At 35.4% G+C, this 27,349-nt stretch overlaps 1 protein-coding gene across 2 annotated transcripts in view; it reads left to right on the top strand.

Annotated features, from left to right (window-relative positions):
- Positions 1 to 27,349, top strand: part of UNC13C (unc-13 homolog C) — a 147,300-nt gene that overhangs the window by 52,510 nt on the left and 67,441 nt on the right. For both annotated transcript variants that reach the window (XM_031046129.2, XM_031046130.2), the window contains 7 exons: positions 3,715 to 3,942; positions 7,064 to 7,205; positions 16,383 to 16,552; positions 16,983 to 17,098; positions 18,600 to 18,763; positions 23,504 to 23,654; positions 26,892 to 26,960. In XM_031046129.2, the coding sequence (XP_030901989.1) occupies positions 3,715 to 3,942; positions 7,064 to 7,205; positions 16,383 to 16,552; positions 16,983 to 17,098; positions 18,600 to 18,763; positions 23,504 to 23,654; positions 26,892 to 26,960 (1,040 nt within the window). The remainder of the gene's footprint in view (positions 1 to 3,714; positions 3,943 to 7,063; positions 7,206 to 16,382; positions 16,553 to 16,982; positions 17,099 to 18,599; positions 18,764 to 23,503; positions 23,655 to 26,891; positions 26,961 to 27,349) is intronic.

Below are 27,349 nucleotides of genomic sequence, written 5' to 3'. Positions count from 1 at the left end.
GTGAAAATCAAGTATTATGAAAGTATATTGTGCAGCATTAATATGATTGTTGGTGGTGAGTTTTCAGAAGTCTATCAAGTAAAGAAGGTATCTGTAAGCAGCTTCTTCAGTAAGTGCAAATAATTTCTGTTATCTACAGAACAGCTGAGCTGCTTTTCATAGTGCCACAACCATGGAGGTGACGTGAGAGATGTACCCATCCCTGTATTAGTTGAATCTTGGCTAAAACCTAAAACTGAAAAGCTACAAAATATATACAGATTAAAAGTATCTTTATTACCTTCCTTTTCACTTATCTGAAGAAATACTCAGCCCAGGGGTTCACTGGCCCATAACAGCAGCCCCAGAAAACATAACAAATGGATCAAAGAACCATATTGTCTTGGAAGAATTTTTACAAATGTATAAATGATAATGCTGAGAGAGAGCCTGCTAAAAACAAGTAGGATTGGCAGTCATCTATGGTGTCAAGTTTGAAAGCATTGAACAACTGATTCTTGAAAGAGTAAACCTCTAGGAGGAAAACTGCAGACACACCTAAGGGATCCAAATTTTCCCATTACTTTCCAAATGTTTTTGAGAATCCTGTCACATATTTTTGCAACAGATTAATTGTTCAGCAAGTTTGAATGTTATATTACTTTGAAAATTAACTTCATGTGCTTTGTTTCATTTAAGTTAAAATGTTTAGCATTTCACTAAAAGAATGAATTAAGCAGTGTAGTTGGTTCTGTAAGAAAGCTTACATTAACAGTATCATAAAGTGAAATGAATGTGGTTCAATGGGTTTTTTTTATTGAAGTCATCCTTTTGGCCATTTCATAATCACTAGGACATATTGCCCTCCAAGCTTCTGTAATTTTCCTTTTTTTATATGCTTAATGATTGCTAATGTAGACTGTAGACAACTCAAGGTCTTAAACATCAATATCAAAGCTTGTTCTAAATTAGATTTAAGAAAAATCAGTAGTACTTTCATTAGACCTCTCATCTTCAACAAGATACCCTTTCTAATAGTAGGTGTAGTATTAAATCAGAATTGATTTTAATCATGTTGAATTTGTATCAGTCCCTAGGGTAAAAGGGGCTTGTTCACTTCCTTTGCAATATAAGTTAGAATATTGTCTTAATTAGTCTGATCAATACTGCATGAAAAGAGCTGTTGATAGACTGTCAGCAGTAGAGGATGTGAAAATAGCTGCAATAAATAATTTATTATAAATAGAAGCCTATTCTGATTTTTCAGTAAAACTTAAAGCAAATCTCTTTTTACTGCAAATTTCTGTTTTATCTGCACTATCCCAAAAAGCAGCAAGGTTTTCAATTAGGGAATACTTTATTGCCACTTGGATTGTGTCCATGGTTTATAATTTCATCATGATGTTGTATTTGTACTTTTAAAGTAAGGGCAGAAAACACAAGAAAATGAAAAATGTTGCTTTCTTGCATCTTGCAAGAAGTACCTGTCACTCTTTCCAGGCAGCTCAGAAATCCTCTATTTTGTGATAAAATCCCTAGGGAATTTTTAACTGATATTTGGTTTCATGGTAGCATTTAATTCATTTTCTACCAAGTGTGTAAAACTGTTAATCGCTAGAACTTTAGTCTTCTGCATTAAAAAAAAAATAATACTTAGCTATTCAAAGAGATTTGCAGGATCTATCAAGATCTTCTTTAGCCGTTGCAAGCTGAGAGTGCCTCAACAAAAATAATGTCATCAAAAGATGAGAAGGATGTTTGACAGTAGTGTAGAGAAGGAACTGTGCTCCTCATCATTATTGAAAAAACTCAATTCTAATTGTGTGGTGAGTGGTTCAACATAATTTTGTCTTAATTTTGCTACCCATTTAAAGGGAACAATAATACTTTGATCCTCCCAGGCATGGAGGATGGTTATCTGGGTGATGTTTTCACAGCATTTTGGAAGGACCAAGTACTTACTGCTGCTTGTGATAACAGCGACAATGTGTGATGGTGATTGTCATACTCAGTGCTCTGAGCCCCTGAGTAGTGTTTAACAGCATGAGCTAAAATTCAGCAATACCTGTAGCAAGTGGTTAATGTGTCATTGATTACAAAATTTGTAGTCTTCTTGCATCTTGCTTAATATGTCAGTCTTGTCAAGACTTGAAATAACTTCTTTAGCACTGCAGAAATCTTTTTGCTTCCAAGATTTGTAATACCATTTTAACCACACTGATGATTCTTTTCTCATGCCCTGCTGCAAGATGGACATTTGTTTTTTTCAATAGTACACTTGGGTTATTCCAGTATGATATGTATAGCAGCGACATTGAGCAGAAACATTTCCTCATTTTATGAGAACTTCACTTTGGCTTTTAAAGGGCCTCTGAAATCAGTTATGAACTTTAGAGAGAAATCTCTCCAGAGTTCTGGGAAAAACTGAATAAAACATCTAATATGTCCCAGATAAATCAGCAAACCACCTGAGTATTTTCTTTGTTTTTTGACTTAATTTATAAGTTAGACCCTTAAGTTTAATATCACACAAGCACGGGTCTGGTGCAATATTGCTTGCAGAAATTCCCTGTATGGTTCCAGTGTTAGAATTCTTGGAAAAGCACTCCCTTAAATCTGTACAGCTGCAACCAGAGTACAAAGCTAAGTACATGTCTACACTTTGGTAAGCAGAGCATGGAAGAGTGGCTTTAATAGCCATCAGAAGACTCCACTCCTAACGCTGAGCTTTGTGAAGCTCTCCTTTGTTGATGCATGATGTTGAATGCATGATGCATGCAATGTTGATGCATGATGCATGAAGGGATGGAGTGCACTAGTGATCCAGACTGAGGAGGTCAAGTTAGTGTTACAGTTAGGATAGTCCCAAATTAATATAAATGCTTAAATCCAGGGAATGCTTACATTCAATAGATTTTGAGTGCTTTGTTAAATGGATTTATGTGGTCATTAACTTTTTATTAACACTGTTCCTGGAAGGACTGAAAAGCTTTCCATGAGTCAGGCATCATCAGCAAATATTGAGATGTATCTGGAAACAGTCAAGAAAGTTGCTATGTCTATTTCTTTCTCTTGTTCATTAGATTTCCACTGTGGGAGAGCATACCAGGTGTCTAGATTAATGTCTTTATTGTCAAACTAAAACTTCTCTTAAAAAAATGCAGTGGAAATATTATCTTGTTTAAATACTGTTTCTGTTAACTTGGGGGAGTTTTTTGTTCTAACAAGACAAATACAGTTTCTTGTATCATCCTCCTCCAAACGGAGAAAAAGGAATTAAAATATTGTTACATTATGCTGACTTAGAAAGGAAATTAAAAATTTTTTTAAGAATTATTCATATATGTTTTACTGAATCTTAGTTAGTAACAAGTAAGAGGCAGAGCAGACAGACCTAGATACTGCACACTTTTACACAGCCTTCTGGAGGAGTCAGTATGCATAATTATTTAGGAAAAGTTGCTTGCATGTTTGGTTGTTTTCACAGTGCAGGTCAGCACTGAATAATACTGATTCAACTAATTTTTCTAGGTATAAAACATACTTTATTGAAGTTGAATATTAACATGTCATGTTAATTTTAAGTATTGCAAAGAATAAATATAAGAGGATTGATACCATCCAGATAAAGCACACATCTTTGAGTACTGCAGTACTAGCAATTGTCTGGAGAATTAAAGAAGAGCTAAGATAACAATTCTTGTAAAAAAGTTTTGACCTCTTCTCTTATTTCAGGAGCTGCTGAGAAGAGTTCCAAACATGGTGCAGAAGATAAAACACAGAACATTATCAGTGCTATGAAGGAAAGAATGAAGATCAGAGAAAAAAATAGACCAGAGGTGTTTGAAGTGATCCAGGAGATGTTTAATATTTCCAAAGAAGACTTTGTAGAATATACAAAAGCAGCAAAACAGAGTGTTTTGGATGGAACATCCAAGTGGTCAGCAAAAATAACAATCACAGGTAAATTTTCTTCTGAACTGTTTGCTCTAAGAGTCCTTTCTTTCCTAGTCTCCTGATTCGGGAATAAAATTTATTATTATTAGACCTGGAACTGTGTTCAGTTGCGTACTTGGTGCATCCATAAATGGTTGAATTTATAGCATGCTAGCTGGAAGAGTTTTAAGTTACAGCTGCTGGCAAAACTACTTTATATTCCACTGCTCTAGGAAGGAAGATAAATAGTCTTCTTGTCTCCTCTTTGTCCTAACAATGTATTCTGTGCCAGTGCTGAGCTTTTTACCACCAACTGCAAGAGTTCACGATTTCGTTTCTGGGTATTTAATTACTCTGATGCTAAGAACACTGCATCTTACAATTTCAAACCCCATTTATTTGAAACTCATCATCCATTCTTTGTTTGCTGAAAATGAATGTTTGGAAGTGTTTCCATTGTTATATGGTTTTGCTGCTAAAACCAGTGTGTGTCACCTACAAAAAACTCTAATCTGTACACTTAAAAAACTTGGAAATTGAATTTTCCACCTTTTTAAAAAGACTTCCAAATGAGGAGTTCCAGTGGGGTTTGAACCTGTTTGTTGAAACACCTTGCAATTAGTTTGCAAGAACATCAAGAGAGATGGAAATTTACAAGCTGAATTGCAACAAAAATCTTTGCATTGTCGTTTAATGGGATTAAAAAATGACAGCTGTGATTTAGTAACTGCAGCCATTTGGATCTACATGTTTTTGTTAAGGTATCTTTTTCAGCTAAGGCAGCTGTTATACCTGAGAACAAAAATAGACTGGACGTAGACCCACATCTTCAAATCACTGTGTCACAAAGTGTTAAAACAATATTTTCAAAACTAAGCACAGTCAATCACTTTTTTCTCACTAAATATAATAATAATATTCTTTTGTGTGAGGGCCAAAAGGGGGTTTCTTTATGTAAAAATGAAATTCTCTTTTTTTCTTTTCATTTCCGATATTGTATATGTTTTACAGCGTACATAATTTATTGGTACAGTGGTACATTTATGACGTTGTCATGGTTTGAGCATGTTTTGAGGGTGTTTTTGTTCAAGGTTTTTTTCCAGCCAGGTGGAGGAGGGGAGGCCGGGAGGAAGGAGAGACAGGACACCTGACCCAGGCTAGACAATGAGGTATTCCATACCATAGCACGTGATGCCCAGGATGCATACTGGGAAAGAGAAAGCTGGAGGGTAGAGCTCTAGAGGAAAATGGAGGAGGGAGCACGCGGTGCTCGGCCAGGCAGGGTGGAGTGAGTTATGGGTCAGTGGCTGGTGGGGTGTTGTATTCTTTTCACTTGCTGTTTGCTGTATCATTATCATTTGTAGTAGTAAATGGCAGTAGGGGTTTTGTGTTATGCCTTAGCAATTAAACTGTTCTTATCTCAATCCGTGGGGGCTACATTCTTTGGATTCTCCTTCCTAACTCTCCGGGAGTTAGGGGACTTGGTTTAAACCACGACAGACGTATATAATTTATAAATGTATTTGGGTTGTGTGCTCCAAAATTTTTACCATAGTACTTTTCCACTCTGTGGCACTTTTATAATATATCAAGGAAGGGTCATTGAGAGATGAAATGGCCATTTGCAGTGCTGAAATTTAAAGCTGGCATTCAGGAGGGAAAGGAGAAAAGCATCTGTTAAGTGAACCATGAAAGAATTATTCTGTGAGAGTTGGTAGGTGTGTTATTAGTTATGCATGGCTCTGTAGTCCAACTAAAGCCCAGTCACACTTCGGGCAATATGTAAAGCATACACAGAGCTGAGAATAGCAAACATGTTCCAGGAGAAATCAGGAGAAAATCTGAGATTGTGAGTTAGATGGATTAGAAAAAAGGGAGGACTTTCTGAAGGTTGTGGGACAGTGTGTGAAACACAAAGAATAGCTGTTGAGTTTTAGGACTGCCACCAAGAACAGGGGATATGGAGGGATACATCAGGGAAAATAGTTAATTCATTCTTACTTTTAGTTCTGCCTTGAAAGGATACTCAAGGCTGCCTTGTTTTCAGACCAGTATAATAGTTAGCAATTCTGGAAGACAATGGCACTTAATTCTCCTGTAAATAGGAGAGGAATATTTCCTTTCCTTCTAAAAGTTTCCCTTTGGATTTGCAGTGAACAGGAAAGACAAAATATGTTGCAGCTTATTCCTAAAATGTTAGTCTTTTCAAGAATGAGAGCTGATCTGCTAAGAAGGTACCATTGTTATATAATCATTTTTTCTGAGCACACTGGGGGAGCTTCATTATCCAGAATGATTGGCATTACAGAATTTTAACTAAATGTTGCCACCGAGACAATTAAAATACATGCAAAAAAATAAAACCAAGCTCTGCTGATGCTGGGAGCCATGGATGTATTTTAGCTGCAGTTGTCTGGGTTTGGAAGGCTGCTACTTGATAGCTCTCCTTTCTGCTGAGATTTCTCGTTTTATGAATTATAACGGAAAATCAAGTTGTGTGTATTTTTGTTTTCCACAAAATGCACATACAGTAAGTATACACCCACATTAACTGTCAGGCTAACAAATACACAAGCAGCTAATGATAATTGATCTGAACTGTCACCTTGTCTGTGATAGAATAGGAATTACAAAGTCATAACCGTGCCTCTCATGTTTAGTTTCATAATCCACAGTGCAGATTTTTGCCAATGGGAGGTATTATTTTGGAAATTTTAGTTTGTATCTTTGGAGAAATTTTGAAAATCGTGATTCTTTTATTGGGGATGAGGGGTGGAAATTTTCAGGATGATTAGACTCAAAATTATACAACAATATTGCATTACTTTCAGTGCTGGCTAAACAAAAGTTTGAGAAGCATATCTAAATTATGCATGGCAAAAAAAAAAAAGTATTCGTTTTGTGTTCTGTAGTGAATCTTTAAATTTATTACCTTATTAAACCGTACTTGTGGATTTTATACAGTCCAGAGGGTAGTTAGACAAGGCTTGTCAATCTCTAGATTTGCTGAGAAATTTCATCAGGAAGCTTTGTTTTAGGAGACCTCAGTTTGAGGGTTTTGTTTCTTATTGCTGTTGTTAGTGTCTCATTTATTTCTTGGCAATGAAGGCTATGAGGTCCAAAGCATATTTCTTTCCTTTTGTTGCAGTTCTTTGTGCTCAGGGCTTACAGGCTAAGGACAAAACTGGCTCAAGTGACCCATATGTTACTGTGCAAGTTGGCAAAACCAAGCGGAGAACAAAAACTATTTTTGGAAACCTGAATCCAGTATGGGATGAAAAATTCTACTTGTAAGTATAGAAGATATAGTTCCTTGGTTTGTGAATTTCCATTTAAGTAACATAGTGCTACCAAGTAAAATAATTACTCAATTGGAAAATATTTGTTGTCTATATTATGCATGTTTGTAGCAATAATAAATAACTTCTGAAGAAGTGAGTTTATGATATAGTAATCATACAGCTCATAATTATGTCTTTTGGGGCATCTGTTGGTGGTATTTATTTTCTTTTTTTAAGGAATTTCAATAATAGTTTTCATACTCAAACCTTACAGGAAAGCATTTATAGTGCAAACTTTTGGTAAGAGTCTCTGATACTCGCCATGCAAAGTAAATGCATTTTCATTCAGTATGACTTTCTTAGATGAAACTGGGGAATGTGATAGTAACTGGTATGCTTTAGGCTCTGGGCTGTGTGTCTAATCTTTCCATGACCAACAGCTGTCCAGAAGTCTGTGGAGAGTATGATTCTCCTGACTTCTTTCTTTGGCCACAGCCTGTGAACTGAATATGGCATAGTTTGTTGTCAGCATATCACAGAAATTCAATTCTGACTGCAAAGCAGATGTTTAAGTCTCTAATACACTGACTACAGTTTGAGTATGATTTCATGCCAGTTCAACTTCTGGCAATGTTCCTGGAACTTCTTTCAGAAACACATGTTACAGTACAAGAAATTCCAGCTCACAGGAACTGTACTGTTACTTTCTTGGAAATACTGCCTTGGGATACAATACATTCCTGACTGAGGTGTTCAATCTGATAATAGTATCAATTTGCTCAGTGTTATTCCTCTATAGGTAACAAAAGTATTTCAGCACTTACTCTTTATTCAGCTTGATTACCAGGTGCTCAAGTATATGATGTGCCCTTAACTACTATTACTAAAGTCAGTTAAAGTTTCTGAACAGCTAATATAAACCCTAGATTTCCTTTGAAAATGTTTAAGTGAAAGAGAACTGTTTATTTAGTGAGATCTTTTAAATTGTTCAGAAAAGTTCCAGTCTACCTTGAGAGCACCTACCACAGTGTTATCACATGAAGTTAGTAGGTATTTTATGGAAGATGTGTGAAAATGGTAGTATAGTAAATTATGAAAAGAAGAAATTATAATAAATAAGGATATACAACTTCAGTGTTTGTTAAATACAACAGAATTATTTGCATTTTTACTGAAAATATATGTAGACTGTTGACACATAATAATCTAACCTTACTACTATGTTATAAAGGTCAAATATGTTTGTGCCTAATAATGCTATTCAAAACTGTATGATAATTTGATACACCCTGGTGAAAATCTGTATCAGTGATGATAAAAGTGATATGTCATTTTTTTTAAGCAACCCTGAATTTACACAGCAGTAGCAGAACAGCTCAGGGTACTGCAGATTGCCCAGTTACTATTCAGAATCTCTAGTTTTAGTCACTGTGTGCAACAGACAACTTCAAAATAACCACTCATCACAATGTAAAATAATTGTCTTCAAGCCATAATATTGTTTAGTTTCTCTTACCTTACTTTCCTCCTATAAGGAACACATTAATTTTCATTATTACTATCTGTGTAAACAATTGAAACAATTTGTTAGGGTTCAGCAATTTGAAATAGATCTGTTTTCTTCAAGAAGGTGCAATGCCGTAACATGAGAGGTTACCTTCTTATGTAGCACATCTACTTGCGCGGTTTTGGGGGGGGTTGGTTGGTTGGATGGTTTTGTTTCTTCTGACTAAAATCTGCTACCTTATTGTTGAGGAGGTTATGATTCACTAGTGACTTTGAAAGATGTATGACCCAGATGCCACTTCTGTTTGCCTGGAAAAGTAGTAGGTATTCCAACTGTATTAAACAGTGGATGCCCATTCCTTTCACAGATTCAAATGCCAATACTAGAATAGTTAATTCAGAGAAAACACACACTCAGAAACTTTACAGGCTATCACTATAGAGATTGTGTTTTCTTTTGAGTTATTTGTATTATTCCAGTAACAGTTGAGATTTCATACCTCATTGTATCACTGTGAATAACCAAAGGTAAGAGATTAGTTTCTTGCTTGCATTTAAATGTATGAGTTAGATAGTGTTAAAAGGTGGATGAGCAATTCAGTAAATTTGATATGAAGTTTTAAATATATTTGCTCAAAGATATGAGCAGGGCTACCATTAAATCCCTGGAACGTGAAAATATGATACCTTTTTTTCACTCAGCATTAAGTATTACTGTCATCTGCTGCTCTAGCAATAACATTAATAATAAAAAAACCCCAAACCTTACTACAGCATAAATCCCCTGAGTAGCTGCTTTGAACTGAATACATTTTCAATCACTTCTGTAGCACTTGTGCTTTCTAAAATAATCTCCTTATTTAATGCATTGGATTTCAATTGAAAGTCTATGAGAATTTGTAAAGTATATTGAATAAATTATAAATGTTTAACCACAAGATTAAAAGGGAAATAGATCAATATAACTATTCCATTGACTCAGGAAGTTTCATTTAAATTAGTCTCTACTAGTGATATTTGATAGTCCTATTTAAAATAAAATACTAATTATCATTATACATCCTAAATGATAAATTGCAAAAATAAAATACATCTCAAGATCCCACAATCATATATTGACTCATAATACCAGAACATGCATTTAAATATCCCCATCTGTTCCAAAACAGAGACTTGGAAAAAACATTGGCTCCCCACTGTGCATTTGCTCTGTCATAGCAGATAGAGTGAGAGCAGTGTTTCTGTTTGCAGGATCACACGTAACCCTAATATGATTGAATGGTAAGCAGAGAGTGAATGTTTCTAACAGAAAATAATGTAACCCTTTGTTAAATGACCAAGGGGTACTGGCATAGATTTAACATGGGAACTCATAATCCATAACCAAATTAGATCTTACAACTGTATGCATCTCGGCAAGGAAACCCAAGACTATCACAGGAAGAATACATCTTTCCTTCAAATGTATATATTTTTTATACACAAGATAGAGAAATAAATAGGACAGAAGATGCTCCTTTAATTAATGTAATACAGGTGGGTAAGGGCTTTGATCTTGTCTGTTGGTGTTATTAAGTCAGTGATAACAGACCAGGTTTTATTTTTTTCAATAATACATCAGTGATATGAGAGCTTTTTCAATGACAGCAAAGGAAGAGTCCTGCAGCTCTCTGTCACCTTCCTTTTTCTGGTTGAGTTTGGCATCTGATGTGGGAAAGGGGCCTGCTTTTTTAATTTTCAGTTACAAGAAAGACATATTTTGGCTGTACAATTTTCAGCTTTGTACAAACTTTAAAATCTGCAATAAAACTCTACTCTCATTCATTTCTTGGCCATTTTCAACAGTTGATTGCAGAAATATGGAAATCTGCTTTTTTTTGGCAGTGTTGTCTAGGAAGCGTACACCTCCAAATTGCCTTGCAGACTTTGCAAGCATAATGTTCCCTCTGACCACTCATTAATGCCTCAGATATGGTTGTCTAATATAGAATTCTTTCATATAACTTGATTATTTTACATATTCTTTCGATTTTGTTTGTCACTAGGCCACCATATGGCTTTGATCAATAGCTTCATTGGGTATCTGTTACTCCTTTCAGTGCATGAAAACATTTGATCTAATTGTTTAAATCAGACCAATGAGAAAGGTGGTTTGTTTTTTTTTTTAATGGTCATTACTATATTGTTAGAATTTGTCTGATCTATGACATTCCTGATGATTTCCTGGTGATATACTGAAAATATCAGTGCAGACATAAAATGATATAGAGAGAAGATTTCAATTGTTTACAGGTAAACCAAACAAACAAACCCCCCAACTGTTTGTTAAACATGTAGAATGTTGCTGAGAATTTGTACTGCTATGTATTTCAGCAGATAATACTGGGGAGAAGTATCCCCTGGTACCGAACAGCACTAATGTAGATTAGAGACTGTGATAGTTCAAGTTTCTGTGTTGGTCAGAGAAACTGTTCAACTGCTTTGTATTTTGGATGTCTCAGTCTAGAGTTTCTGATGAACTGAGAATTTCTGGCAGCTATTTCAGCCATCCAGCATGGATGCTCTTACTTTAAAACTAACTTAAAGAGCACCACTCACACAGTTTGTACTGCAAAGAACTGATTCTCTGATGCATTTAAAGCAATATTTACTATAATCAGCCATGTATAGGAAATAGATATGAGGGGACCTTGCCAAAGTTCTTTCATACTGTTGTTTTATACAGATCAACTAAGCTGACTTGTAAAAAGTATAATCTTGATTGTACCTGTAGACAATATGGTTGGCTAAATGTCCACGTGGTGTTCCAGTTTCCAGTGATAACTAAACAGTCTTGTAAGAACTGTTGAAACATCTTAAGGATTGTTTAATAAGGAAGAGTATATAACAGAGGATTATACTGCACAAAAGCAATTAGGTAATAGAAACCCACAAATTAGTTTACTGGATTTATCCATTCAAAAAAATCTTCAGTAAGCAGCCAAGTTCCTGAGAGATGCCCTGCTAATTAACATAACTGTATCTCACAGCCGCAGCCCAAAACACAAGACTCTGAGAACAAATTCAAATGATAAATTGTTTGTTCAGCAGTAATGTTTTTCAGTTTCACATTACAGCATATTCAGTCTGAGTCTTTTTTTCAAACTGTTGTCAATCCAGCTTAATTTTATACTGCTCATTTTTTGTTATAACAGAGTAAACTAATGCAAGAAAAGGCATAATTAGTCTCATTCTAGTTTATCAAAAGCATGCCTCATGACCACTCTGTTAAAGAACTGGGACTGTCCAGACTAGAGAAGAGACAAGTAGTGTAAGGGTTGCATTAATGGCAATAATCATAAACTTGAGGGTAACATTAGCAGTAAATAGCTTCCTGATCTTTATTCTACTACTGTCTTCTGTGACCATGTGGTTTCTGTATACTTTTAGGGTAATATCTGTGTTATGACCTTCCATTCCCTACAACAGACAATATGGCATCAAAAATATTTTAGTATAAGGGAACAAAACTGGGTAGGAGTTTGGCAAGGTTCAACTCTCTGATTACTTTATATACGTTACCTGCTATGCAAAATGTATTCCTTAGGCTTGTTCATGAGGGGGTTTCACAAGAACAATGATCTCTCATTTAGCATGTGATCTTCTGTTTTGTTTGGTGGTTTTTTGTTTTCCAAGTGGCATTGTGTTTTTATCTGTTTTGCAATTAAGTCAGTGTCAAGGCACTAAGTGAATATAGCACTTAAAAGAGCAAAATATCATCTTCCAAAATCTATTCCTTTAGTTTGTAGAAGAGATCTAAGGTACATATAATGGTCTACAACTAAAGCAATATCCATCTGAAATAACAATATGAATACTAAGTTTATCTGTGGTTAGTATCACGAACTGGTATATATGGTGTTTTCTTTACATGTCTTAATGAATGTATGTTTGGAAAGAATTCAGGTATTTTTGAAACAGGATAAAAAGTAATAGCAGCTACCAGAGAAAGAAACTGGAAACAAAAAACAGCAGAAAAAAGGAGATTGTGTACTTCAATTACCAGAGACCACAGTGATTCTTCAGCAGGTGCTCCGAGATAGGCTGGCAGTCTTCAGCTGAAGCACGCTGTTGAAAATAAATTAGATCCTCAGGTTTATCCATCAACAACCAGAATTACTTGCTACAAAATATGCAAAACTGCAGGCAAAGCTGTTACAAAGGCTCCGCAGTAATTTTCTACATCTCAGGCATAAGAGAATTTGAGTGCTGATTGCTTACAGAATTTCACCAAAATAGTTTATTGAAAAAGTTACTTTCTTTAAGCTCTCGAAGTAACAGTTTTTTAAAGTAGTAGGAGAAAAAAATCTCCACTTTAACTAATCAAAGAATGCAGATTTGTTAGTGGATGTAAGAGTTTTTACTGAAGACTACAAGGAAACAATACTATCATGATGAATGGGTTTCTTTTTGGCAGAGTGGGGAATTAGTCTCCACATATTCTTTACCAGCTTCTCCATTCATTTATTTCTTTAGTGAAAGTAGCATAATATCAGTTAGTTGTTGTTTCAGCACTGGGTAGAGATCTCTTAGATGAGGTGTACAGTCAGGTTGTGTCAATGCACCTAATACTGAATTTACATTGAGCTACTGTAGTAAAGATAGTTTATTATTACTTTTTTTATAACTGTAGCCATGCAAACATGCAGGAATGCTGTGAGGATTATTTCATGTCTATGTAAATGTATTTCATTCTGTAAATGTAGGAGTGATGCAGCATCACCAGACGTTTTATTAATTATCAAAACTATGTTTTCTGTTTAACATCTCCAAATATACTGAAATTGTTCCAGCTTTCAAAATCATCAGTATCTTCATTCTCTGTGTGCTAAAGAGTAAATCACTTCTCACTTTTCTGTTTCACACCTTCCTAAATATTTTTACTGAGCATGTAAAATGGAGTGGCCAAAAGAGGCACAGTGAAAATAGTCTATGTGGTTTGCCTTGATCTCGGTGGGCTGGTTTTCCTGGACAGTAGGAAGTAGGAATCCCACCCAATGCTTTCTGCAAAACCACAAAGCTTCTGCAGCGATTTTACCAGTGACAAAAGCAGAATGTGCATCTCATTATGTAGTGCTGTTATTGAGAGGCAGGCAGGTAAGTAGAATACAGAGACAACTCAGTAACTTTCACAGTAGTTCTCCCTTCCACAGGGCAGGCCAGTAGAAATACGTGTTCATCCAGCTTTCCGTTTTTGCATCACAGATCTATGATAGTTGTGGAGTCTTGCATGGGAGCATTGCATATATGTAGCAGAGCTGACTCTGTGCTAAAGGTTTAGACATACAGATGAGCGTGGGAGTAAACCCATCAGTTGTGACAGGTCTCACCATGTTTTACTGACCTAAGGTTAAAGGAGAGCAGGATGTGGAAGAAACAAAAGAGGATATCAGGGAAAAGTGCAGTTTTCCTGACCATCTGAATAACTGTCCCTTAATCAGCCAAGTGTACATCTGAGGAAAACTGGTGGTGTCTCAGGAGAATAAAAATAGAGTGTTTGCACTGAAGTGTATCTCCCTGAGAAGCAAAACAGTAACAAGATTTCTACAAATGGCGATTACATACTGATTAGATACTAATGTATCTACAGATACAGTGACGAGGGTCACTAAGTGCACATCAGTGACAGGTCTGCCTATGCCACTGTAGAAATCCTCTGTTTACTATTTCTATTAGGTGCACAGTTAAATGCAGATCAGGATTCTAGCAATCTTAGGCAATAATTCAGGGCTGTGTATGAGGAAAATCAAAGGGTTTAGCCTAGGTTTTTAACACAAAGGGTGTTTATTTGATCCATTTTGTATCTTCCTGTATTTTATGTATCCTGGCCAATGGCTTTTTAATTTTGTGGTCAGTCAGAGAAAATTCACAGGTTGCCTAACTATGTCCATCATGTTCTATGAAAATAGGTGGTCAGACAGAGATGAGATCCTAACAGTTTCCTCAATTTCAGCTCACCCCATGATAGAGACAAGATAGCCCATATAAAGGGGTAATTTAGGAAAATCTCTATTATGGGAGAAGTTTGAGTAGGTGTTTGCAGTTTGTTAGATGCCAGGGAAGCCAGTCATAAGACAGAAGGAAACTAGGCTTCATTAGTTTTGCTAATCACAGAACAATGTTGTTTTTAATTACCAAAGATATCTGCAGTGTTAAAATTTGGACACAAGCATTTCTGTGATAGTGAATGATGTCACAGTGAGGCAAAATAAAAGCTGTGTATGCCATTTTTAGTGGCCAATTTGCTTTGACAGTAATAGTACCATTTGAAGCACTTTATACTTCCAAAACTCATCACCACCACTAATTAATTCCTAGAACACCCCTGAGGGGTGCCACTTGGGAGATAAGTTACAGTACTATTGTTTTAATGCTGGAAATGCTGAGACAGATCACCGAGCACTGATAGTGCTTGGAATAGAATTCAAGTAAAAACTCAGAATCTAGTGTCATACTAAGACCTTGCTGAAGATGAAAATTTGCTGATACACTTTAAAAGGTATATTTACAAATAATCAAAGATTATTACTAATTAAAATATTTTGTTGTTATAAACAAATATATTAAAAAACCCTATTAGTATGAATGAATGAGGATGACATGGCTTATTACTGATGCCAGATCTGTACTAACCATTAAATGTCATCAGAAAGTCTTTTCACCACTGCAAACTTCTAGAGTCAATGTTAGGATATTCCAGTGAAGTCATGAAAGCCAACCTGGCCAACAGTAAACATTCCTCATTGTGGCTTATAGGAATATTCAGCAGTAGCGTTTCTTTTCCATTTCTGTGTGAATATATGCAGGATATGGAAGTAAAAATGCATATGGATATATGTAGGACCTGGAAGTACAAAGTTTATCTACTGGGAACTCTGCAGATTGCAAGTGAAGCCACCTCACTCTCATACAACCAGTAGTTTCTCAAATCCATTGAACTCATGAGGGGTTAGTAAGCCACTTAAACTTGTGGGGAATTTTTTAGTATATGTGGTCTCTTCCTACTCCTGCTCTTTACCAGGGAATGGGAATCTTGGAGGAAAGTAATACCTCTTCAAAAAAAAGGCAAACCAGGTACTTATTTCTCTACATTTTTCTGATTGCCTGCCTAATCTTGTTTGTTCATAGTTCTTGGGGGATTTTTTTTATTTGGTTTTTGGTTTTGGTTTCCAAACTTCCTGCCACATACTGGAAATATTATTTAAGGTTTTCTCACTTTTTCTATTATAATATTCTAGGCTATTACTTTTATGGTCTACTGTGTGTACTACATAGCATTTCTAAATAAAGAAAAAACTGATTTAACTGTACCTTTCCAAGATATTTGTTAAATAATAACACTGAGAAGTACACATTGTAAATTAATAATAATTCTAATGAAAAGTTCATAGCATTCCAAAATACAATCCATATGTGTATATAATTCATACATATAATTTCTCTTTTATATATATAGTAATTTAGTTTTGTTCCTGGCAATGTGGTGTGGCCTTTCATTCCACTGAATGTTTCAGGTTGTTTTTATTCTGTCACTTTATGCATTTAAGCAAGTGTATGGAAATTTAGGACAGTGAATTAGACAGAAGTACAAATGTATATAGCTTATGTAACATTTACATTTTGTATTTATTATTTTTACAGTGAATGCCATAATTCTACAGATAGAATAAAAGTGAGAGTATGGGATGAAGATGATGACATAAAATCTAGAGTAAAACAACATTTCAAAAAGGAATCAGATGACTTCCTCGGGCAAACAATCATTGAAGTAAGAACACTGAGTGGAGAAATGGATGTATGGTATAATTTAGGTATGATTCTTACTGATTTTTTCAATATATCCAGGAAGGGTCAATCCACCTTACTCAGGCATAGTTCAGGTTGTGGCTAAAGTCTTTATAACTAAAGAAAAATATCAATAGTGAAAATAATAATTAGTACAGATACGGGTTAGAAAATTGAAATAATTCCTATTGAAAGGGGAAAATTGTTAAATAAAGTTCTGTGCAGGCTGGTTGGAATTTGGCAGATAAAATGAAATTCTTTACTTTAGAGTTTGGGATTCTGCTTCATGACCTGAACCATGTGTGAGGTAGTAAAAAAAAATCTTATTCTCAACAGCAGGAATTTCTGACTTAAAAGAAAACATTCTTATTAAGTTAGAAAAATTTATTGAAAGCTTTTCACATGACATATATGTATTCTTGTTAGTTACTAATACATTATTTTTTTGCTTTTCAGAAAAACGAACAGATAAATCAGCTGTCTCTGGTGCCATTAGACTGAAAATCAATGTTGAAATAAAAGGAGAGGAGAAGGTTGCTCCCTACCATGTGCAGTACACCTGTCTACATGAGGTATGTTGGAGAAGTTAAAGAAAACGTACTATACAGAAATTACTATTCAGTTGTTTCAGTGTTCTAGTGCTCTGTAGCCTTTTTTGCTCATCCATGCAACAAGTAACTGCTGCTACACCCCAGGACAAGTTTATTTTAAATTTCCCACTTTTCATTGCTGATGGCATGTCGGGTTCAGAGACAAGGCAGAACAAATGCCAATACATCGTTCCTGCTCCTGCCAGTAGGAGTTAGAAAAAGAGGTGGAGTCAGCTAAGTTCTCCCTGTACTGTACGTTATTTTAGCATTTTGATTGCTAACATCAAGAAGATACAACCATTCTGTATATTACAGAAATATAGCTATTAACTCTAAAGGTTTTATTTTCTGCTACATTAATTCATATTTTGGAAAGAGTGAGAAAAAGCAGGAGGAGCACAATATAAAATACCATTAAAATTCTATTCTCATATCATGTAGATTGCTTTTGTCAATATTGAAAAAAACTCATAACTGTTAAACCAGTGTGTCTTGCAAATGATTTTTCTTTGGAATAGATTCTTCTTCCCTTTAACAGTGACCCACATTGAAGTTCTGTTCTAAAGATATTTTCTGAAGTATTTTTAATTTAAATTAATTCAAGTACTTTCTGAAAGCTGAGAGATAATACATGGTTGAAAGTTCATCACTAGTATATATCCACAAAGCCCCACTGTTCACCATTTGTAAAACTAAGTGTTGAAGGCACATGTGCTCATAAGTTTTGACCTGATATTGCAAATCTTTTGACCTGTGAAGTAAGTGGCAAAAATCTGTTGTTTTAAGATAATCCACAAGACAATTGTGGGCTGTTAGCAAAAAGGAAATTATTTCAAAGTTGGGCTTTCTTTTTTTTGTCACTGAAAATAGGAAATAAAATCTGTTGCTGTTTGTGGATACATATGGAGCTGTGTAATCTGACATGAACAGCAGATTAAATACTAGCTTTGGTCCTAATGTTGCTAAACCTAAACCTTATTGCATGCCTTTTACTACTTGAGAAGCTTTAGCAAGATTTCTGATAGGTTTCCTACAACTTAGAGATCTTAAATAATAAATTTGAAATTTATTGGTTGCAGGTCCCTTCAAAGTTGAAGCACTATGTAGTGACCCTTATAACATCACGATTTCATTCATTAGTTTAGGCAATGACAAAGAGAGTTTATGCATAAGTTTATGTTGCAGTCTCTCTGTGCCAGTTAGCTGACATGACCTTATATCAAGGAGGTAGATCAATGCTCTGCATCACAAGCCTGTGCTACCAGAGTTCCATTACAAAAAACAGAGTTTTAGGGTTTTTTTGTTTACCAAATGATGACTTGTTAGTGCCACTCTGCAGAAAAAAATAAAAAACCTCAAACAATAAACCACAAAAAGCCCCACAATCCAACAACCAACATACTGATGACTATTGTGTAGAATATACTTTCAGAATGCCACTTAAAAGTGGAAAATTCCTATTTGAAACATTTCTTATATTTAGAATTTATTCCATTACTTGACGGAAGTTAAATCTAATGGTGTTGTAAAAATCCCTGAAGTGAGAGGTGATGAAGCCTGGAAGGTGTACTTTGATGACGCTGCACAAGAAATTGTAGATGAATTTGCAATGCGCTATGGAATTGAATATATTTATCAAGCTATGACGTAAGTATTGTTGCATCTGGTTTCCTACTCCACTGTCAAGAATGTGTTTGATAGAGGTGATGAGTTCTAAGCCTTTATGCTTTCATTCTCTGTTCTCTCCTGTTCCTGTTTTAAACTTCTTGTTTTCATTTTTGTCTATCTGATTTTCATTGAAGTGCTTCTCATCTGCAATGGAATTAAGATATAAGCATTTTATAAACTGTTACTTTTATTACCACTAATGCTTTTCTTAATTCTTCTGATACTGATCTGTGGCAAAGATCAGAAAGACTTCCATTGTTCCAGATGGGAATGGGTTAGTAGAACAGGTTTTCCCAAGCTGTCTACCTCCTTTCAAGGAGTACAGAAATCATCACAGAACACCAGCAGTGGCTACAGTAAACTTCTGTAGTACATGTAAATAATTCATACAATCCATTTTTAACTGTAGTAGAACCTGTTACTATATTGTCCAGACTAAAGCAGTTGTCTGATCACTTTAGAAGACAGAACCATTGAGTTCAGAAGCCTGGAAATACAAGAGCTCCATCATGTTCAGTAAAAATTTTGCCAGTGAAAAGGGCTATATTCTGCTCCTACTGCAGCTGCAGGAAATGAGTCCTTGAAACACAGATTATTTTTCCTACAGAAAGCTAGAATTATGGAATTTTTATTCAGGACATGTATCCTACTTCCTCCATTTCTTTACAGTACATTCTATAAAATGTAAGTACAAAGGCACGTAAACTTAAAGTGAAACTTTATTGCTCAGTGTGAATTATTATGCTGTGCATCTAATAGAAAGGTAGAAGATGCCTTTGTAATACATACGTTTTTAATGTTCTTCCTCCAAGGACTTTAAACAACATTGCACAGAATAATTAAGTAAGCTTGACAGTTCCCCTGTGGTGGTGTATATCTGTACTACATATGGTGGAACTCATGCACTGAGTTTCATGAGTATTTGGGGTTTCATGTTTAGTTTCTCTTTAGCCATGTAAGTCTTCACATCTTGATTAAGTTACGTTGCTTATTAGCTAGCATGGCATTCTAGTTTTATAACTTGATTTAAATTGGTATGCTTTTTTTACCAAAATGTTAATCTCTAAAATGATGGAGTTAATCCTGCTTTATACATCAAAATGAATTCAAGGTTTTGTATGAGATTGTCCTGGGTTTAGCAGTAGCAGTCAATTTTTCTTCTTAGTAGCTGGTGCAGCCTGGGAACAGAGCGGATGACACTGATGTTTTTTGGTTGCTGCTGAGTGGTGTTTACTCTGACCAAGAACTTTGTAGGTCTCATGCTCTTCCAGGGAGGAGGGGAGGCCGGGAGGAGGCATAGACAGAACACCTGATCCAGGCTAGGTGTTCCATACCACAGCACGTCATGCCCGCGGAGGTAACAGGGAGTTATCCGGAAGGGCTCACTCTCTTCTGGGTCGAGCTCGTTTCAGTGGGTGGTATTGTATTCTCTTCCCTTGTTATTTCCCTTATCATTATTATTATTGGTGGTAGCAGCAGTGGTTTGTGTTATATCTTAGTTGCTGGACTGTTCTTATCTCAACCTGTGGGATTTACATTCTTTTGATTCTCCTCCCCATCCCTCGGGGGGGGTGGGGGGGGTGAAGGAAGAAAGGAAGAAATGGGTGGTGAGAGAGAGACTGTGTGGTTGGCTTTAAACCACGACAGAGATGAACTCTCAAGGGCTGTTAGTGCCAAGGGAGGGCTAAGGGAGTGCTGTTATTACTGTTTGCTCAGGACTGATGTAGCATTTCTTTAGTGATTCTTCTGAACTATCACCCCAGTAGTTGTTTATCTTGGTACAACATGGCTGGTTTTTGATGAACAACCACAAGTGAAAAACAGGTGGCTTTGTCATCTATGATACCCTTCGTAAACCCTGGAGATTTGTTTCTTGCTCTCAAATTTGTATTTATTTATATTTATTCCTTTAGAGCACAGAAATAATATTTCAAAAGGAAAGCCGTGATTTTCCAAACAGACTGAGTATGGTTGCCAACCACAATTGTGGCAGCTCAGCAAAGATAAACAAGATTTTCAGTTTATTGTTTCAGTGCCTGACTGCTTCAGAGAAACTCAGTCCCAACAGGTGACCAACTAAAACTCCTTAAAAACAAAAAACTCAAGCTCTTTTCCTCAACCAGCATCAGCAAAAAAATTTTGCATTTTTTGTGGTTTAAAACATATGGTGTTTGAGACAATGTTAGATTCTAGATCAGGAGATTACCTGTGCACCACCAGAATACCAGTTGGAATGTGGATATCAATACAAAAAATACTGCATGGGTGATTACTTAGCTGCTTTAGTCATTGTCTCTAATGAGACCTTCTGTTAAACTTACAAAGTTTATATAAAGTCTGTTGTTGGAGACAGACACATCTGCTTTTTTTAATGAGACTAACATGGGTAGTTCTTCTGTAAAGGATGCTGACATAGAAGGGTGTCTTAATATAAAAACACGTGTTCCAGTTCCTAAGCAAGAAAATCTGCTTTTACATAACCAGATGTGGAATTCATGTGAAAAACAAGCATTGATGCAAAACACAACAAAAAGCATGCCTGTGTTTCAGTAACTACAGCTCTTTGAAAAGTCTTTACTATAGAGCTTCCATAATCCACTCTTCTTTCTTACAATTATATTCTTCCGTTCCTCAAGGAGTCTGTATTGGGCAAAGAAATGAAAAACAATTTTAACTATTCTTATGTAGGTCAGAAGAGATTTATTTTTTTTTAGGGATGAATAGGTGGATAGCCAAATAGACACTGTTTGCTGCACAAATGATATGGCTATGATCCCAGAAGTCAAAGCACATATGTGTGGGAGAATAGGAAAGAATATAGGTAAGACAGAAAACAGATTAACAAAATAGGACAGCTCAGTGATCCAGCTGGCCTTTATTTTGATGACTGCAGTGATGGGTGGTGATTTATGCTGTAGATACTTCATGGAATTGTACTGGAAGTTTATTTACCTACGTCTATTTAGCCACTTCTCCACCACCAAGAAAAAAATAATTTTCTTCCTCTCATCTTTCAAAGTAATTTATTTCTCTTTAGACAGCAAAACCCAGAGCACGTATTGAAGCAGTCTTTGACTAGACACTGAAATTATACATAATGTCAGCATCCTGGATTTACTGTGTAATGGAGACAAGTGCCATAAAAGCTCTGTTAAGATCTTTGCTTCTTACTGGCAAGAATCACCGTAGGTAGAATCTAATGTTTCTAAATCAGTGACATAGTTATTCTAGCAGGTTAATGGGCATTAATTATGCCATGTTGTTCCCCTCCTAGTCTTCAATTAATGTGGCTGCATTGCAAAAAGCACACAAATCACCCATTAAAGTAATATTCATTGATAGCGTATGCTTACTGGGTGCAGCACATTAATTAGCCCTCTTTCTTTGCTGATTCACGCTGGAAGAAAGAAGAACAGGCACTGCATGTTGGTCAGCAAATGGCAATAAGAAAGTTGAAGCAAGTAGGTGTGGTTTTAGACACGTGACTCTAGCTTAAACAATCCACTATTACTCTAAAATATGTGAGACAGCAGTGGTTGGTGTAACATGTGCCTATTAGGAATCGTTAACAAGTCATGTTATTGGCTGCTGTTTTCAGAAACCCACAAAAATGGGCAGTGACAGCAGTTAAGGGTATTTGGCTTAAGTTCAGCAGGAGTGAGCTCAGTTCTACCCTGTGTTAATTTTTGTCTTGAAAAGGCACTAGAGCCCAGGTGGTTTATGCCCAGCACACTGCTGTGCCTTATGCTCCTATGATGAAACAGTAGAGTGGAGCCGGAGACTCCAGCTAAGAGGAGCACGCTGCCAAATCAGGACCTTCAGACATGCAGAGAGCTCCAGAGCAATTGGAGTTTCTTCATCCTCTTCTGTTTAACTCTATACTCATTTTCACTGCCGTCTTCTCTGCCTAATCCCATTCATTCTTTCCTGTCTCTATACATTTACCCTTTATCTTCCTCCTAATCCTGCCTTACTATAGACCTTGAAATTAAGATTTTAGGTTTTGCATGATGTTGTTCACTCTCATGTGTTAGATCTTTCATCCATATTGTATCTCATGTTTTCTTATGTTATAAACTCTTTGTACATAATAAGCAGGCATCTCCTGCTGCTACGTTGCAACTCTGGTTTTTGCTGGTTCAGTTTTAACAGACTGATTACCTGTTTTTAGTTTTAAAGTTACCTGAAACTTTACTGGCCTGAATCAAAGTGGAACAGTTTCAATTATGGCCTATATCAGATCAAGGTGAACCAAAAAGTTGCTTGCTGCCTCACCTTTCATTATCAACATAGTCTAAAAAGCAACACTAAAATGCTGGTTTGAATCTTTGTTGTAGTCGATTAAATGCTTCTTCATTACTATACAGATAGATCTCTTGTAGCTTTTGTAGCTTTTTATGCTAAGTTTGTGTTTGATTTTAAGTTTGTATTTAATAATGAATGTTTTGCTTAATAGCAGTTAAGATAGTTAAATCATGGGTTTGTATTTACAGTAAGATGCAAATGTGAACCTATGTGTGTTCAGTTTAAAAGTATCAGTGTGCAACAAGTGGCAATTATAGCAAACATGTCTACATTTTTTTCATATATATATATATGTGGAAAATTGTCCATGAGGTAGCTTGAAAGTTCTATCATTGGAGCTGAAAGGAAGTTGTGGCGAGAGAAAGAGCAAAATCTTTGCCATTTAAAATAACTGTCAGTTTTTTTGAATTATAGGCACTTTTCCTGTCTGTCTTCTAAATATATGTGCCCTGGTGTTCCAGCAGTTATGAGTACACTGCTGGCCAATATAAATGCATTTTATGCTCATACTACAGCAGCAACTAATGTATCTGCCTCAGATCGGTTTGCTGCTACTAACTTTGGGGTAAGTAGACTTTCTTTTTTAATAGAATACTAGGTTTTGGGTTTTTTTTCTATGTCAAATATATGATACTGTATTAAATTCTAAATTAAATATTTTTCTGAAAGTTGGTCATTAAAAGGAATAAGAGTGGCTCTTAGCTTTTAAAAATCTTTACTCTGAGTCTTCGCAATCAATCATTATAAAAAGCAGAGAAGATTCTATTCAGTTCTTTATATGTAATGCATATAGGGTGGAAAGTATGGGCACTCATGCATGAGCTTGCAAAAAGTTAACTGCACTAGATCAAGTATTGGTTGTAATTGCTTTCTTGGGCTGTGCCATCAGTGAACACATAGTAACCTAATGGGTCTAGCCATAGATACTGTTCTTTGTACAAGAACACTTATTTTGATAAAATAATGGTGCAGTGGCCAAGTCCTGGATTTAGGTATCAGAAATTTTAGGAGGAATATCAGCATCTCAGGATGTGCTGGTATTTCTTTTGTTGTTGCTAACTTCCCTTCTGTGGGTAGGTATCTCTCAGTGCAGACGTCCTAGTCCTTGAACATATAAAGGTACATTAACTCTCTATTCTAATTTGTACACCTATCCACACTGGGGAGGTGAAAACAGGAAGGGAGAGCAAATATTCAGGGGTGGCTTTCATCTCTCTACTCTTACACATGATGTAGTCAGAATACAAACACAATTTGATGTTGAAAAATGCATTAATTCCACTTTTTTTTGGGGGGGTAATAGCTGATATCAAAGCTATTTTTCATTTATCAGTAGCTATAAAAGCATGATAATTTTTTTCTAAAATACCATTTCCTGACATGAAATAAATTATTAAACATAATTAAAATGTATTCAATATAAATTATAGCTTGAAGTAGTGTTAGAGGTTCTAATGCTCTTCTCCAGTATTAGGAGTAACAGAAAGAGTATGAATTTGGGGATTTTCAAGACAACACTATGAAATGATACATTGGGCCTAGTAAACCAAGAAAGAATTAATTCTGTTTTTGCTTTTGTCTTCCCATTGGAAGTCAGAAACACAGTTGTCTGAATATTGTCAGTAATTTAATCCATGCTTGGGAAACGGTGTAAATGTTTAGTTTTGTAACAAAAACTTGCTCCAGGTGCTAAAACCGATTTTGATTTGTAGCAAACAGCTTATAGCATTTCTTCATAATGTTTTCATATGGGGTGTCAAATAGATAAAGCTAAATATTAGTTTGCATTTCATTTTTGAGATAGAACCTATCTCTATAAAGCTCACTTTGTGTAGCAGTAATGCCAAAGATTGATTTTTCTTATTATTGCTGAATCTGAATGTCCTTAGAATTTGATGGTGCTGCTTACAGCTGTAAATTAATTCTCAGTACACCTGAAATAGTGCTAACAGAAACACGTTTTCAAATTTAAGGGATAAGTCTGTTGAAAACAAAACAAAAATTTTCAAGTCTGTTCAATAGAGGAATATTTACTATAATAATAGTTTATGGGTCTTTAGTTTGGAGACAGCATGTTCTTGAACTGGAACTTTATCTCCTAATACTAGAGATTTGCTTTGAAAGAGGGATATTAACATTCTTCCAGTACTGCAAATTAAAATATTTTTATATATAACAGTGTATACAATATATGCAATAATACAATAACAATATATACAATATAAAACAAATAGGTCTATATATAACATGTGATCTAGTGATTTTATTATGATGACAGTAGAATATTACTCTGTTCTCATTAAAGTTTTCTAAGCTAATTGATGGTTTATTATGTAATGAGCCTGTATCTTCATCGAAAGAAGACTACTCTTTCAGTGTTCAAGCTCTATTAGACTTCTGGATTTCATCCAGATTTTTAAATTGAGAATGCTTTTACTATACTTTCTATTCTTTTTTCCATTTTTCTAACAATCAGAACTACTTTTATCCTCAGATTGGATGGAAATTTAATACTTTCCCTGATGTTAATGCCAGTTTACCTTTGACACAAATTTCAATCCAATTCTTAGTTCAACAGATGGATGGAAATATAATATGTAGCTCTTTTTTTTTTAAAACAGTTGACTTATAGGCAAAATATTAGATTATTTTTCTCTTGGGTCAAAAGGCATTTGTTAGTAGATAGCTACACATCATTCGTCAAAAAGAACATCTCAAATTCAAGTCCTCACGCTCAGCTGGGAAGGATTTGGCTGACTATTTCAGTAAAGATTTATAACATGATAAAAAGGTTCCTTTTTGATCGCTTGAGAACTGTGCTAGATTAGTGGCTTTTGGTGTAGATTAGGGCTCCACTGATGAGAGTGTGCAAGGAACCCTACTTCATATTAGTGCCAGTCATATATCAGGAATGGTTCAGATTCAGTTACACATTCCGAGAGCTACCGGATCTTGATACTTCTACAAGTCTGCTGTTTCCACATAGGCTGGCAAGGATTTCTGCACAGTTTTGTGCAATGGGCTATGGAAAACGTTCTAACATGGAGATTGCTAATTAGAAACTCATTAGTATTACTTGAGAATGGCATAATTCAGTTGGGTATCTCACAGCAAGATACTTACAAAATACTTACACTTCACCTTCATCTGTCAGGTTAGCATGTTAATCTCCACATATGAAAGGGGAAACTAACTGCATAGTTTTGGTTAGCTTATACCTACAAAAGCCATTGTTTCTGAAATATACTTTTCAGTCATACTTTTACACCAGATTCTGTTGTAAATAGTTATTGCTTATTACACATTAAAGGGAGGGGGAAGTGTTTTCTTCAAGAGGTAAGCAATTACAAGGCAAATATAAAGATTTTACAAGCTTATCTATTTAATAAGCATTGCTAACATAAAACTTTAAATTTTGTATTGAATTGATGCTGTTACTATGTTTTTGGTCAGAGACATCAGACAATGTTTTTAAATTTTTAGATATTTTGAGTTATTTAACACTACATAGGTCATTTTAAAAGAAAAAAGCTGCATGGGAAAGCCTGTGTCACCTCACTAATACATTGCACAGCTGCATAGTGCTGAGTGCAAACCAGGTAGATCACAATATAGCATAAAAAGGGAAAAGAGAGTAGTAAAAGATACATTGGCCTTTAAACACAATTATCTCAAACAATACTTGTATAGGAAACAGCAGAAAACGATCTATTTTTAAGAATGGAAAGCAGCTTTCTAAAACCCTACCAATTACAGGAACCTGCATATTTTTATGCAACATATGCTTGTTTTCTTTTTACAGAGGGAAAAGTTCATAAAACTGCTGGATCAATTGCACAATTCTCTGAGGATTGATTTATCTAAATACAGGGTATGTGTAATGTGTTCTATGTAGACAACAACTCAAATGTTGGTGTGTGTGTGTGTGTGAAATATTCCATGTAGGCTTTATTTGCTTAAAAAAGTTTCAGAGATTAATCCCTTTTGTGGCAAAGAAGCTTCAAATATTGGGTGCTGACATGATACTCAGAATTTAAGCAGTTTAACAACAATATTTTTCCAGTTTGAAAATAAAGTTTTATTTCCAAAAGCTAAGAATGGGTTAAGGGATGAACAGACGTTCAAGAAACAGTAGGATTCACCAATTTCAGTTAAATTAATCTGTAACTTGATTAAGCTAGTTCACCTGGGAGCTACCTTCACGGTCTCATGTAGTACAATTTGCAGTTAAATTGAAGTTACTGCTGTATTTATTCTGAG

Source organism: Melopsittacus undulatus, chromosome 9 (genome assembly GCF_012275295.1).
Source record: "Melopsittacus undulatus isolate bMelUnd1 chromosome 9, bMelUnd1.mat.Z, whole genome shotgun sequence".
NCBI lineage: Eukaryota > Metazoa > Chordata > Aves > Psittaciformes > Psittaculidae > Melopsittacus > Melopsittacus undulatus.
The sequence above is the reverse complement of the archived record's forward strand: the minus strand, read 5'-3'. Positions and strand labels throughout refer to the sequence as shown.